Consider the following 13,612-nt stretch of genomic DNA (forward strand, 5'->3'; position numbering starts at 1 on the left):
ACAGCATACTAACTTTCGGTACATTATAGGTGGAAAAAGGACTTAAGATGTGCTTACGCGGTGAGACTACCTTTTAAGCAGTTGTTATATCAAGAGGTTTTTAAACGTAAGTTATGATCACCATGAAAGATTGCCCATATTGTATCGTGCAAAAGCTTGGATCAGGAAGTTTCTCGACTTTGTGGCTATCTCGAGATACAATTGAGAACAGATACATCTTCTCCAAACGCATTGTCGGCAGACACACTCCTGAAGATCAAAGAACCACGAATTCCAGGCCATTGCTACGACCTCCCTCTCTCACCCAGGACGATTTGCAGAGAGCTCTCCGAGCTTTACAACTTATTCTTCTCAGCCTGGCTACTGCCAACGCGGCACCTCACCGGCAACACAGCCTGGTCCTGGCGGAGTCATAGCGAGGGTATATATCCTTCGTCGTCGTTTCTAGGAGAATCGACGACTTCATCAAATGGCGAGATCCGGATTCTCCATCGGAGATATTATGCTTGTCAGTGATTATGCGTACAGAGTGTACAGGTCCTGCAAGAATACAGGCGGCGCTATCAAGTCAATCACATTAGACAGTAAGGACGCAATTAATCGGATACAAACGTCTACTGATAATCGCATGGCACAGTGAACTCACTGCGCTCAGGGGCAGACTGGTGGACCACTCTCTGCTCGTTGGAAACATTCCATTAAAATTCATGTGTCGTACAAAAGTTACGGATGGTCTTGACTTTAATACAACATCTCAATCAAGCTACCGCTCGACTCGCCACCTACTTCCCAAGAAGCTTCCCAACATACTCCGCAACAGCCAACATTTTCTCCTCCTGTAGTCTCCGCCCTACAATCTGCAAGCTCACATGTGCACCATCGTATATCTCAGGATCATCTATCACATCATTAGCAAGCAGCGCAAGACCAACTAACCAAACAACAACACCGCAACAACTTACAATCATCTTGTATACCCTTATCTCTCTCATCGATCGGCTTATACTCTTCTTCAACTTTATCAACACTCTTATCAACATTGCCAACCGGCACAGTAACACTCGTATAATCCAAAAAGTTCACCCACGTCGAATACCCATAATACCTATACCTTCCCGGCCTAGCAGCGGGCCATGGCGCCAACGGACAAATCACCGCATCGACAGGCCGCCCCGTCCCCGTGAGCGCCTGCGTCCCAACCCAGTAGTCCAGATACTCCTTCTTCAAGCGGCGCAGCTCGACGTTTGTAGCGGCGATTTCGCTGGCGGTAAACTCTCTGTCGAGGGAGCCATAGAAGTCGATTTGCGACGCCATAGGTTCGCCGGAAAGAGCGAATGCAGAGCGCACGTCTGCGCCGCCATCGTAGATCCACGATTTGAAGCCGACGTCCTGGATGGGTTTGTGCGATGGTGGGTCCCATGGGATGACCTCGTGGCCGGCGGATTGGAGCGCTTTGACGAGCGTATCGATTGCACGACGGATAGGTGGCGTGGGGTTCACAATCCCATCTGTTCTCATCACACCGAAAGAGAGTTTTCCGCCTGCCTTTTTGGTCCCTCGGCCATCGTGCACGTTCTCCAGGATAGCGTTCTCGTGGTCGTAGCGCCAGGGGATTTCGTGGACTAAGGGGTCCAGTAGCCATGGTTTTTGATCGAGAAGGGCTTGCGTGACGAGGCGGAGAGACGCTACGTTGGATGCGATGGGGCCCACGACGGAGAGAATACTGTTCTGTCCATCCATGGAGTTTGCCATGCCTTCGTATGGGAGACGGCCTGTTGAGGGACGCAGGCCGTATAGTCCGTTGAAGGCAGCGGGTATCCTTATCGAGCCGCCTATATCTGTGCCGAAACCTACTGGTGCTGCGTACGCCAGTCAGCTAATCAATCATACTCTAGCATCAAGGAAAGGGGCACTGCTCAGAAACATGATAATGAACTTAGTTAACTTACACCCCTTCACCCCAATCAACGCCCCCTCCCCCCCAGAACTTCCCCCACTAGTCAACCTCCTATTCTTCGGATTAAGCGTATACCCGATAATGTTATTCACCGTCTCGCCACTCATCAGCGTATGCGGGACACTCGTCTTACAATACAGCACCGCGCCCGCCTTCCTCAACATCTTCACCATCTCACTCTCATGCACTTTTTCTTTCCCCGTACCTGTCTTGCCTTCAAACGTGCCAATCCACCCCACATAGCCCATGCTCGTTTCTACGTCTTTGACGTGGAATTGGTCTTTGAGTGAGATGGGGACGCCGTGGAGGGGGCCGAGGGGCTTTTTGTGTTGGGCGTAGTATGCGTCGAGGGTTTGGGCGGAGGTTATCGCTGCGGTGAAGAAGATTTCGTGGAGGCAGTTCAACTATTGCGTGTTTGGTGGTTAGTGTTATACAACATGAATTAATGTCGAATGAACAGTTTGGGACCCCCTTATTTCTTCACCTGGTTTCTTTGAAATCTAGTATAACAAGACAGCGATATGCAGAATACACAATATCGAATACTAAAACTCATACATACAAGCTGATGCGCAATAGCCGCCCGATGACAAAATGCCCTCGCAACACTTTCAGCCTTCCACTCCCCTCCACCCACTCTCCGCGCAATCACATCGGCACTACACTGCGTGATCTGCACCTCTTCCTCGCTCAAATACTGCTTGATATACTCGGTGACATCGACCTGCTCGTCAATGGAGGGGGGACTCTCGATACGCCATTCTGGGGGTATGAGGGCGAGGAGGGAAGCGCGTTTCTGCTCGGCGGTATCTTGCCAGGTTGATGGCGGCATGATGCTTGAAGGGGGTTAATGGATAATGGGGAGGGTGTTAGTAGATAGGATGAGATGGTGATGATTGTCAGCTAGCTCGCTGTCAGGCCGAGTGTATGATAGCTTGATAGCTTGATACCTAGTCATAGAGGTGGGGTAGCTCCATTATACATACTTAGTCGCCTTCCACATTGGTACAGCTCCACGAATAATGCGGAATCAGACCGCTTATCGGAACGAGGAAATTGATCCTAAAACAGCTCTCACTAGAACATATTCGTGAGCTGTACATCGAACAGTCGCAAGTGGCGGTGATTGTTTGGAGAAAGGCACGTAAATATATGGAGAACTAGAACTTGGAAAAGAATTCATGCAAAATAAACCACGTCAAATCTCTTCTCTAAGTATGTAGGTATCTGAAAGTAAAAGGGCCTAAAACAGAAGCGTAAATCATGCGAAGCTTTAGATCTCAGCATGGATACCGTGTGATGCCCATGAAGTTTTATAACTAGAAGCAAGATCGAGTTCTCAAATGAGAGCTGTAGCTCAAGTACCCGCGCGTTGTACCAGTCTAAATATACGGAGAACTTATGGTATCGTTCCATGCGAGCAAGCGGTATCAAGGCGAAGAAAAAGCGTTAAGCGTACGAAGAACTAGTCGTTTCGATCGTGAATTCGAAACTCATTTATACGGTTTCGACGTAGTTGCTATGACTCGTTAGTGGCTGCACATTATTGAAGATGGTTAGGGATAACGTACCTTGGGAATATTCCTTCCCTGTCACCTACCCTTCCTGTCCACCAATCTGTCTCGTTGTCTGTCCTCTTGAGGATCGTGATGACCTCACCCTTCTTGAAGCCCAGATCGCCAGGCTGATCCGCATCAAAGGTGAACTTGGCAATCGCCTGATCCGAACCTAAGCTTGCCCTCTTCTGGCCAAATACAGGCTTCGGTGCTGTCGGTCGTCCAGGCTTCCCACCGCGGTCACTGTAAGCGTAGTCGTCGCCAAACGTGGAGGAGCGACTGCGTGAACCTAAGCGGTCGCGTGAGTCCAGGCTGTCGAAAGTCTCGTTGGGGTTTGCGCGGGTGGAGAAGGAGCGATTTATGCCGCCTGCAGATGTAGGCTGGCGGTCGTAGACGTCGTCTGCCCAGGTCGATGCGCGCTTGGGGCGGTCGCTGTATTGGTAGTCGTCTGCCTGGCCCACAGAGCCTGTGCGGTCTCTTCTGACGCCCTCGCCCATTGCGGAGCCCTGGCGACCTTGCCAGACTACGTTGTCGTGCGAATCGTCGTAGACGGGGATATCGTTGTACATTGCGTCATTCTGAACATTGGCTGCACCTCCCACACCGGCGAAGACTCTTGAGTTGAGAATGCGCAGGAGTGGTTCAGCAGCGGGCGGTGGAGGGACCGAGCCGCTGAGCAGTTCGCGCGCTGTCCAACGACGGCCGTATAGCTTTTCGTTTGCATCTCTGCGCTCGATGATGCCGCTGCCCTCCAAACTGACACCAGCGAATAGCCCCTTCGTCTTGCTGTAACTGAATATGCCTGCTACGCCCTTCAAGCTTGCTGCGCCGGCAGCTTCCGCATTGCGCCCGACGGGTCCCGCTGCGATGGAGACATTGCCTCCCAACGTCAATGACCCTGCTTGTGCGAATGTCCTGACCGCGGACGCGTCGTTGAGAATGAAGACGAAGTCGGTGAGCTCGAAGCCAATCTGTCCGCCGAAGCCGCCACCGATTGTACCGACAGCTGAGGGTGCTGACCACGAGCCGTCGGCGAGACGGGCGACGACGACACCTGAACCGAAGCGCGCTGTGCCAAGGAAGCCCGCCTTGAAGACTGTGAGAATCGCGAGGCCCTACAGAATCTCATGTCAGTATATTCCTTCTGGTCTTGCAAACCCCAGCCCGCCATCGCAGCTCGGGTGATGCTGGGCATCTCGCAGGACGGCCGGGAGGCGGTGGAAAGCGCGCGTACCTTTGCATTGGCAAGAATGTGTGGTGGTATGATCTTGTCAGGTCCAAAAGCCTGTTTTGGGTCTACGAAGGATGCTAGAATCTTTCCCGTCTTTCTGCATTCGCCTGCGGAGGAGAGAGCTGTCAGCGACGTCACCGCATAATCGAGCCTCGCCGAGGCGGGCAGCGAGTGGAAGACTTACTGCTCATAGAAGAGGGCAGTGGATTGTTGAGGCTGAGGCCCATATTGAAGGCTGTTCGAGCAGTGTCAAGCTCTGGTTATGTTTGGGGGGGTTTGAGCGCGTCGCTGCTGTTAAGTTAAGTTTAAGCTGCCGACGGGGGTGGAGGGGTTCCAAGGTTGGATCCAAAAAGTCCCGTGGCTCAGCAGCTTGGCCGTCTTTGACGCGCAACCCTCTCTCTTCGTACCTCCTCTTTGCCACCACATACACGCACACAGCCTTTTGCCCTCTTTTTAAGTTGTGAATACATGCCTATGTCATAGCGATGACGCTGCAACGCCTGCTACGTGCGGCCTCGTCGCAGCTTCACCCAAAAAGAGGTTAATAACTAGGCGCATAGCCAGCATACCAAGCTGGAGAGTTAACATTACACATGAAAGTCACTATTCGTTTGCCACTCACCCTCCAATTCAAAGAAAAGCCGTCAGCGTCGTCAGAGCCCGGACACCAAGACTTTCTTATCCCACTGCGCCACAAACACCACGCTCGGATCCGAAGAACCTTCAAGCGAATGTGTACGTTGTTCAAGCAAACTAACTCCCGCCTTTGTCGCCCCTCAGATACTCCGAGAGATCAAGATCCAGACCTTGCTTCCCCATGTCTTCCACAAAACGTTTCTTGAAGTGTGGACGCTCGTTGAGGAACTTCTGCCACGCTTCATCAGACGTGTCGATGACAGCAGCATCCCGATTCCATTTCTGCATGAAGAAGTCATAGACGGAAGTAAACAGACGACACTCGTCCTCGCAAGCGTATTCCACCAGCGCTGGATGAAGGCCATGTCGCTGCTCGTGGACAAGACGGAATATCTATTTCATGGCGTAGTCGTGGAACTGCGATGCTTGGAGGTAGCAAGCCATCTTGTACGCGAAGAACACTGCTTTGATTTTCCACTCCGGATCGTTCGTCTTCGGTTCTTCCTTGTATCCCGCCTTAATCCTCCAAGGCTCGATGAAAGTGTCGTCTTCGACGTACGACTTTAACTGAGTTGTACCCCAATCCGTCGGTAGACCCTGATCCCGCCAGCTCCCAATGAAAATGAACTCGATCAATAGTTAGAAGGCGCCCAGGCTTTTGTAACAAGCGTGGTCTTCCTCAGCGGAATCGTCGCATCCGTCGAAGATGGTCGTGTGGTTTAGAAGGAGGTGCTCGGGTATCTTGTAGTGACAAATACCGTCGTGCAGGACGATTAATGGCGATGAAGCCTCGGTGCCCAAGCTGCTCAGATGTCAGTTCCAACTATTACTGTGAGTAGGTGCCGCTCGATGTACAAGTCAAGACTGCCTTGCGGCTTATCGTAGAGGTTGACCTGTTCGTTCCTTGGCTGAAGCTGCGAGTTGAGGTGGTTGAGAGAGTTGATCGAGACAAGGCCTGCGAAGGTTCCATGTGGTATTCTACGAGGAGGGCTGTAGCTTGTTTGGTATAAGCAAGTGGCTTTCGCTTCCACCTTTATGGTTCATATTCACGCGGGAACTCAAATGACACAGTCATCTGTTCCATTTAATAGCTATTTTCTGAATGAGGAGAGTATAGAGAAGCAAATGCATGCACAAGAATGTTTCCTAGTCGCTCATAGTCTAGATGCTACCCCAACCCTCCGGTCCGCTCTCCCAACTATCCTCCCTGAAAATCAAACATCTCTTCGTTCCACCCTCCTCCGTCCAAGCCCTGAACATGCCACCGCAGTTAAAATCAAAAACAACCTCCGCCTTCTTCCCCACTAGTTCAATACCAATCAGCCCGCCAACACCTTCATGCGTCTTACCCCACCGATCGCCGGCGGACTTCTGAAGCTCGCCGCCTGGACCGGCCATCCATGATGTTGCTGTTGAGAGAGGGGTGGAGGTGAAGCGGGATTTTGCGGCCGTGGTGCGAGCTGCGCACAGGCGGATGAAGGTGTCGCCGTTGCCAGTGCCAGATAGGCCTACTGCGTGGCGAGTTGAAGTAGGCTTCTCCATGGATTGAGTTTGTGATTCGTATGTAGCTGATGCCGGCCTTGAATTGAAAGAAGGCAGACAATCACCGACAAGACCCCCTATGTCGCCTCTTGATAGCTTGTCGACGGGCGAGGTTGCTAAGGAAGGCTGGTAAAGCATCTGTGTTTTGTGAAGCGCCTGTTCCTCAAGATAACTCCATTCCTCTGCCCAGTATCCCGTACCCATAGTCGGCGTATCTCCCACGCGTCCAGGGACTTTATTAGTCAACCCGCCCGTAGACGTAGCAGTGCAGATCGTACCAAAACTGTCCAACACAACAGCTCCACACGTTCCAAGCGAGATATAATTCTCCTTCTCCCAATCACTCGTCTCATCCATCGCCAGTCCCCGCTCTTCCTGCTTCTTCTCTTCCGCGAGCCCTCGTTTATGCTCATCCCACTTGTTCTGCGTGAAAAAGTACTCCTGCCCCACAATCTCCAGACCCCATTCTTGCGCAAGGCTTTCGACAAACTCACCACTATATTGGCAATGATCCTTTGCGCCGCCGCCATCTTCGTCTTCTCCTCGTATCAACAGCTCACGCGCCAGCTTGATGGGGTTCTTGACGTGCTTCAGCATCATGCAGCCTACCCCTCGCTTCTTGTACCCATTGGATACCATGATGCTGCATTCGAGTTCATTCCTGCCTTCGCGGGTGAAGACGGCGCCTTTGCCGGAATTGTATAGCGGATCGTTTTCTAGCTGCGTCACGGCGTAGGTGGCTACGTCCAGGGCTGTCATACCAGGCACGGCGAGGAGATCTGCTGATTGCGCGAGGATCCTATTGAGAGAGGCTTGATAATCATTGTAGCGGTCTCGGGGTATGGTGGCTTTTGTGAGGTTTCCTGCACCGCCGTGGATGACGATTCGTGGTGTGATGGGCGCACCAGGAGGAGCTGCGGGCTTGTACTCCTTAGACATGGTGATTGCCACAGGTTTCAACTTTCTTAAGATCAAGCTGACGTCCCTCCTCTTTGGTGTTTTGTGCACTGTGATAGGCGAGCAATATCCGGGGATTTCAGGTGGGATAGTGCTCAACAAGACAGACACGACTTCATACCATTAGACTGCAAATGATACCAAGTCAGGAGTGATGATGCATTAAGATGAAGTTTTTGGGAGCTTGAGACATACCACGGCGGGAAGTTGAAGATACGGAGTCGAGGGCGTGTCTACGGATTGCCCAGGTGTCCTTCAGCCGCTAGCGTGAATTTGGATTAGGCATTAGCCCCACCTTCCGCCTTACGTTCAAAGGTTACAGTAAGAACAACACCATAAGGTGTATCTAACGGCTTCCGAAGACGAAGACCTCCAACGGAAAGCAAGCGGGCGGAAAGTGAGCGGGCGGAAAGCGAGAGGGCGGAGGGCGCAGGGCGGAGGGCGCAGGGCGCAACGAACATGGGGTTCTCGTGGAGGAAGTTCTGTGATAGCAATTTGGTGGTAGCGATTGCTCGGTGCCGGTATATAAGACATCACAGTCTCGACCCTAGCTGGGCTATCGCTGGTTCTGTGAGTGTACTTTGGATGCGGAGACGGTTGTGATTACACTAATTCTTCTAGGATAGGCTGTTAAGACGGTCGTTAACTATAGTTTTAACCCTTATTATTGTTCTCCTATAGTACTAACTATCAACCTTCTAATATCGATGAATACTATTGACTAATGAGTCTAATGCGATCCGTGGTTGTATCTGCGATGAGTTACTCGCTCTTAAGGCATGTATAAAGTGCTCTGCTCCGTATTCTCCATTCTATCTACTATACTATACGATGGCACAACAAATTCCTTTCGTCCTCGCCCACCCTCGCATAATCCTTTCAGAACCACCTTGGTCAATTCCTCAGGGGCCTTCTCTCGATGATTACGTGGTAGGGAGCAGTCTCGAAGTATTACTCTTCACCACACAAGATCTCGCAACGCTTTCTAAATAGCAACAGTTTTCGACGCAACGGTACTCAACTTATTCGACGCAATAGTACTTAAGGATAAAGCCTGTTTCCTGTGCTGCGGCCTACAGAGGGTTAGTTTGTCAATACCTACTAACTATACCTCGCTGACTGTCGCGTAGATGCCGTGTATCCGCTATCAATCGTCAACAAGGTAGACCTTGACCACCCAAATGCTGCGACTATAGAACACAGGAAGAAAGCCGGCATCAATAACAAGCAGTAAAGGCTGAAGCTACTGGAGGTGTTATAGCTATTCATAGCCTATATTAACCCTCTATGACGTAGGCCATAAACAGCTTTAACACCTCTGGTAGCTTCAGCTTTGCTGCTTGTTGTTGATGCCGGCTTTCTTCCTGTGCTCTATGGTCGCAGCATTTGGGTGGTTACTACCTACATTCACATCATCGAAGGCAAAAATTTGATACTTTGTACCAATTGGGAGAACGATGATGAGGGTTGATATTGTGGTTGACTGTTGGTGGCTTAAAAAAGCGCCTACGACCCAGGCTATTGCGCAATCGTCAATCTGCGGAGGTACTTTGAGTGCGGAGATGTTTGTGATTACGTTTTCTCGAGCCACCTTTGGTCGAGCTAATTAATAAGTAGCCCTAGAAGTGTTTCGGTACTACTGGCACACTTGAGATCCATACACGTGATTAACACACCAATTCGGAAATCGCGTCGCATGCGGAGGATGATGAACATATGCTTTCCCCACCTGCTGTAGGAATTCAACCTTCTATATCCACCTTGTTCCAGCACGTGTTTAGTTCAACCCCAGGTGACCATGGTCTACCCATCAGTCAGTACAGAGCATACGGCGCCTCTTTGAGAGCATCCTCGTGGACGAGACCGGTGACCAGAATGTTTCAACGACCACGCAACAACAAACTATGTAAGTTAGCTCAATATAAACATATAAAAGAGCAGGATAACTACTTTACTGGAATACCCTCTCAACGGCCCTACGCACTGCAAGTCTCCACTTCTTCTTCTCCTTACTACCGCGAACCTCTGGCACAACTGGTTCTGCTATCTGCTCCAAGTCGTCTTCCTCACTGCTGTAAACCTCAGGTATAACTGGTTCTGCTACCTGCTCCAACTCATCTTCCTCGCTGTTTTGAACCTCAGGTGTAACGGATTCTGCTATCTGTTCTGACCAATCTTCAGTACTGCCGTGAGCCTTAGATGTAAGTAGTTCTGCTAGCACTGCCCACCCATCTTCCTTTCCCTGTTGAGAGTGTGGTAGCCTATCTAGGCAAGCCTCAAGCTCTTGACAATTGTCATGAGAGGGGCCGAAAAGAACCTGATAGCCAACAAGAACGCTTGAGTACATCGCTCGAGCCCTCTCATTCTCGCCCCGTATTTTGTAGAGAACGGCCATGTTGTTTAAGGCATCAAGAGCTGGCTGATATGTTTGTAAAGTTGTGTGATCGAGCACCCGCTGATACCCTTGCAGCGCCCGCTTGTACATCTGCTCTGCTTTGTCTAGTTTGCCTTGTCTCTTATAGAGGACACCTAGGTTATTAACTGTCTCTAGTGTTGAATATTGCTTAGGTCCGAGTGCCTCCTCGCACCCTTGCAGCGCCTGTATATACATCTGCTCTGCTTTGTCTAGTTTGCCTTGTTCCATGTAGACATTACCCAGGTTGTTGATCGTGGCTGGCATTGACGTGTGTTCAGATCCAGGTTCCCTGTTCCCTTGCAGCGCCCGCTTGTACATCTGCTCTGCTTTATCTAGTTTGCCTTGTCTCATATAGAGGACACCTAGGTTATTAACTGTCTCTAGTATTGAATAGTGCTTAGGTCTGAGTGCCTCCTCGTACCCTTGCAGCGCCCGCATATACATCTGCTCTGCTTTATCTACTTTGCCTTGAATGCTGTAGACATTGCCCAGGTTGGTGGTCGTGACTAGTATTAACGTGTGGTCAGGTGCGAGTTGCTCGCATTCTCGCAGCACCCATTTGTACATCTGCTCTGCCTCGCCTAGCTTGCCTTGGTCTTTGTAGAGAATCCCCAAGTTGTGGGCAGCTTGAAGTACAGATAGCTCCTCGTCCTTTTCCACATCCTCGGCGTGACCATCGTTATCTGCAAAACGCCGCTTTGTCTTGCCTTCTACCACCCATTTGGAGCACACTTGTGCATGGGGATGGAGCCGTCGCTGTATGGCCATGTCTTCCCTAGATGGGCCCATTGGCACAGCATACCCGACTGTAATTACCGCCAGTCGAGTAATTTCTACCGCAAAGCACTTGCCCTGGGAGTGGTATGCCCATTGGTGAACAACTGGGTGCGTCGCATAGCTTGCCGTCTCTTCTACCTTTTCGATTAACGAGTACTTAAGCAGTAGCTTCATTGCCCGGCTGAACTCGAGCTCGCTTGATGCAATCCCTCCAATCCACTCTGATAGCATCCTGGAGGCCACTGTAGATTTCTGGTCTGCTGCTGCGATCAGGCCATACCACAAATCCTTGTTATCGAGAAACGACCACAGGAGGAGAAGGTTGGCTGTAGCTTCGTGCTCGCGGCGAATTGTCTGGTACGAGATGGCCCACGTCTTCCACACGCTTCTGGGGTAGTCTTGGAGTGGCGCATCGTCCGACTCCATTAGCTCGCTCCACTGCTGCTCGTAGAACCTCAAGTAGGCCGTCAGCCCCACTCCACTCTGCTGTAGATACGCGCCCGCTTGTGCGATTGCGAGTGGCAGGCCGTCCAGCTTTTCAAGAAGGCACTTGATCTCAGTCGTGTCTTTAGTCGTGTCAGCGTGCATCAAAACGTTCAACTGCTCAGCTCACCGTGCTTCCCCTTATACCAGCTCTCCAAGATTGCCTGGGCCTGTTTGTGGTCCACTTTGGTCAGCGGCTGCGACTCCCCCAACTGCTGCAGCTTCGCCAGTCGGGTCGTCACGAGAACAGAGCCATGGTCCGCGCCTGAGAGGTAGTCCTTCACATTGTACGCATCAGGGTCGTCGCTACCCCGTGGATCGTATTCTCTGTCGACGTTGTCAAAGATGAGCAGCCAGACGGTGTTGTCCGGCCGCGCAAGCCAGTCCATGATGCCTTTGACGACTGCATTCACATCGGCCTCGCTGTTTGCTTTCCTGCTCGTCTCAGGGATCTGACCTGAAGGGATCCTGCTCGCGTGGCTGACGATGCTGCGTTTTAGGTTGTCCTCGCTGCTCCCGTCTAGCCAGAACACTGAGCTAAACTGCCGGTGGTATTGACGCGCAAACGCAACCGCTAGTTGCGTCTTACCTATGCCGCCGAGGCCATGCAGCACGTGGATCTTCTGCCGGCAGCTCTGTCCTCGTCCGGGAAGGAGCACTCGTTCGAGACCCTCCATCTCTTTCGGTCGGTCTACAAAGTGGCTCACCGTTGGGACTCCCTCTAGGCTGAAGTTGATATGATATTCGCCAAAATCTGCACACTGCTTAGCTACGCGACCTACAAACATTGTGTTGAACTAACAGGCTCTCCCCGCGATGCTGCCGGCACATGCCTGCATCTGCCTATACACCTCCTCACTCCCAATGTACTTTCGTGTGGCTGCCGCCATCTCCTTGACCTTCTTCGACTCTTCCAGCCCGATGTCCTCTAGCCCACGCACTACGTTGAACCGGTAGTACCGACCAGTATCGGCAAGCAGCGATTTCTCACGCCGGAACCTCTCTGCTGTCTGCTCTGTCTCCGTCGCGATCGCGATCAACGTCTCGGCAATGTGGAAGACGTCATCCTTGAACGGCTTGAGAGAAGGCACACCCGTCCCGATCGAGACCAAGCACTTGACCTTACCCTCCAGTGGCCCTGGTCCCCACACCAGCTGCGCTTGGTCCCACAGCTCTCGTACTGGATTGTTCGCTCCCGTCGCGCCGTCTACAAACTTCTCATCAAATCTTCCCACTGCGATCGGGTCAAAGAAGGACGAGGCAGCTGAGGTGGCCCGACAAGCCTCCCACATCTTCACACTGTTCAAAAGGTCGCTGTTTCCGCGTGGCGTCCGATAGCTTGTGAGGCAAACGGTTTCGCTGGTCTCTTTGCTTGTCGCGCACACGAATCTAAAGCAGTCAGCCAATACTACTAAGGACACAGTCAACCTACACCCTGCAGCCCGCTTCTGGTGCGTCTTTGAGTAGCGTGTCTTCTGAAAGGCCTTGTTGTTGGACGACCTCTCTCACAGCTCGTGCCAGCTCCTCTGAGTCGAAGCGGCCCTGAACCTTGCCCCTGACCGTCACCCGGTGTCTCGTCTTGCGGAACACCCGGTCTGAGAGCGTCAGGTAAGCGGCGATGCTGTCAGCCACGCTCATCCTCAGCCGGCCGAGCATGATGGCGATCAGCCTAGTTGGTCAGCACCCATTCTTTATGACCTCTGCCTAGAGCTACTCACCCCCCAGTGCTCGTACCCCCGATCATGTCAAAGTATTCGCACGGCTTCGGCGGCGCGTCCGGATTGACAGCCTCCATGAGCTGCTCGAGGATCATCAGGGCTGACAGGCCACGAACGCCGCCGCCGTCGAGAGCGAGTAGACGGAGCTCGTCGACGGCCATCACGGGTAGTTGGTTCAGGTTAGTATGGATTGTAAGAGAGATGGCAGCGCACGAGCTGGGAGGAAGGCGTAGTATTTGCATCACCCCATGGCGGTCATACAGCGCAGCAGCAGGGAGCCAGACGCAGCCTTGCCGCTGCGAGTGGCCAGCAGTACGAGCAGCAGCACATCTGTTTGGG

At 52.0% G+C, this 13,612-nt stretch overlaps 4 protein-coding genes across 4 annotated transcripts; all 4 read right to left on the reverse strand.

Moving 5' to 3' along the window:
- Positions 1-664: 664 nt before the first annotated feature.
- K460DRAFT_390904 (amidase) lies at positions 665-2,893 on the reverse strand. The gene is made up of 4 exons (XM_040935800.1): positions 2,520-2,893; positions 1,950-2,361; positions 963-1,859; positions 665-898 (listed from the first exon to the last, which is right to left on the reverse strand). The coding sequence occupies exons 1-4, from the start codon at positions 2,787-2,789 to the stop codon at positions 783-785; spliced, it is 1,695 nt and encodes a 564-aa protein (XP_040792951.1). The 5' UTR covers positions 2,790-2,893; the 3' UTR covers positions 665-782.
- A 202-nt stretch (positions 2,894-3,095) lies between these two features.
- Positions 3,096-5,073, reverse strand: K460DRAFT_382123 (DUF500-domain-containing protein). Its single transcript, XM_040935396.1, has 4 exons — positions 4,929-5,073; positions 4,748-4,851; positions 3,529-4,628; positions 3,096-3,476 (listed from the first exon to the last, which is right to left on the reverse strand). The coding sequence occupies exons 1-4, from the start codon at positions 4,969-4,971 to the stop codon at positions 3,455-3,457; spliced, it is 1,269 nt and encodes a 422-aa protein (XP_040792952.1). The 5' UTR covers positions 4,972-5,073; the 3' UTR covers positions 3,096-3,454.
- Positions 5,074-6,433: 1,360 nt separating this feature from the next.
- K460DRAFT_301384 (N-terminal nucleophile aminohydrolase) lies at positions 6,434-8,094 on the reverse strand. The gene is made up of 2 exons (XM_040929870.1): positions 8,075-8,094; positions 6,434-8,007 (listed from the first exon to the last, which is right to left on the reverse strand). Exon 2 carries the CDS (start codon positions 7,859-7,861, stop codon positions 6,542-6,544), a length of 1,320 nt encoding a protein of 439 aa, XP_040792953.1. The 5' UTR covers positions 7,862-8,007; positions 8,075-8,094; the 3' UTR covers positions 6,434-6,541.
- A 1,341-nt stretch (positions 8,095-9,435) lies between these two features.
- On the reverse strand, positions 9,436-13,606 carry K460DRAFT_382125 (uncharacterized protein). Its single transcript, XM_040935397.1, has 6 exons — positions 13,274-13,606; positions 12,988-13,224; positions 12,358-12,944; positions 11,686-12,309; positions 9,830-11,638; positions 9,436-9,781 (listed from the first exon to the last, which is right to left on the reverse strand). The coding sequence occupies exons 1-5, from the start codon at positions 13,513-13,515 to the stop codon at positions 9,831-9,833; spliced, it is 3,498 nt and encodes a 1,165-aa protein (XP_040792954.1). The 5' UTR covers positions 13,516-13,606; the 3' UTR covers positions 9,436-9,781; position 9,830.
- Between the last annotated feature and the right edge of the window lie 6 nt (positions 13,607-13,612).

The sequence above is a fragment of the Cucurbitaria berberidis genome, assembly GCF_010015615.1.
Source record: "Cucurbitaria berberidis CBS 394.84 unplaced genomic scaffold K460scaffold_1, whole genome shotgun sequence".
NCBI classification, from domain to species: domain Eukaryota; kingdom Fungi; phylum Ascomycota; class Dothideomycetes; order Pleosporales; family Cucurbitariaceae; genus Cucurbitaria; species Cucurbitaria berberidis.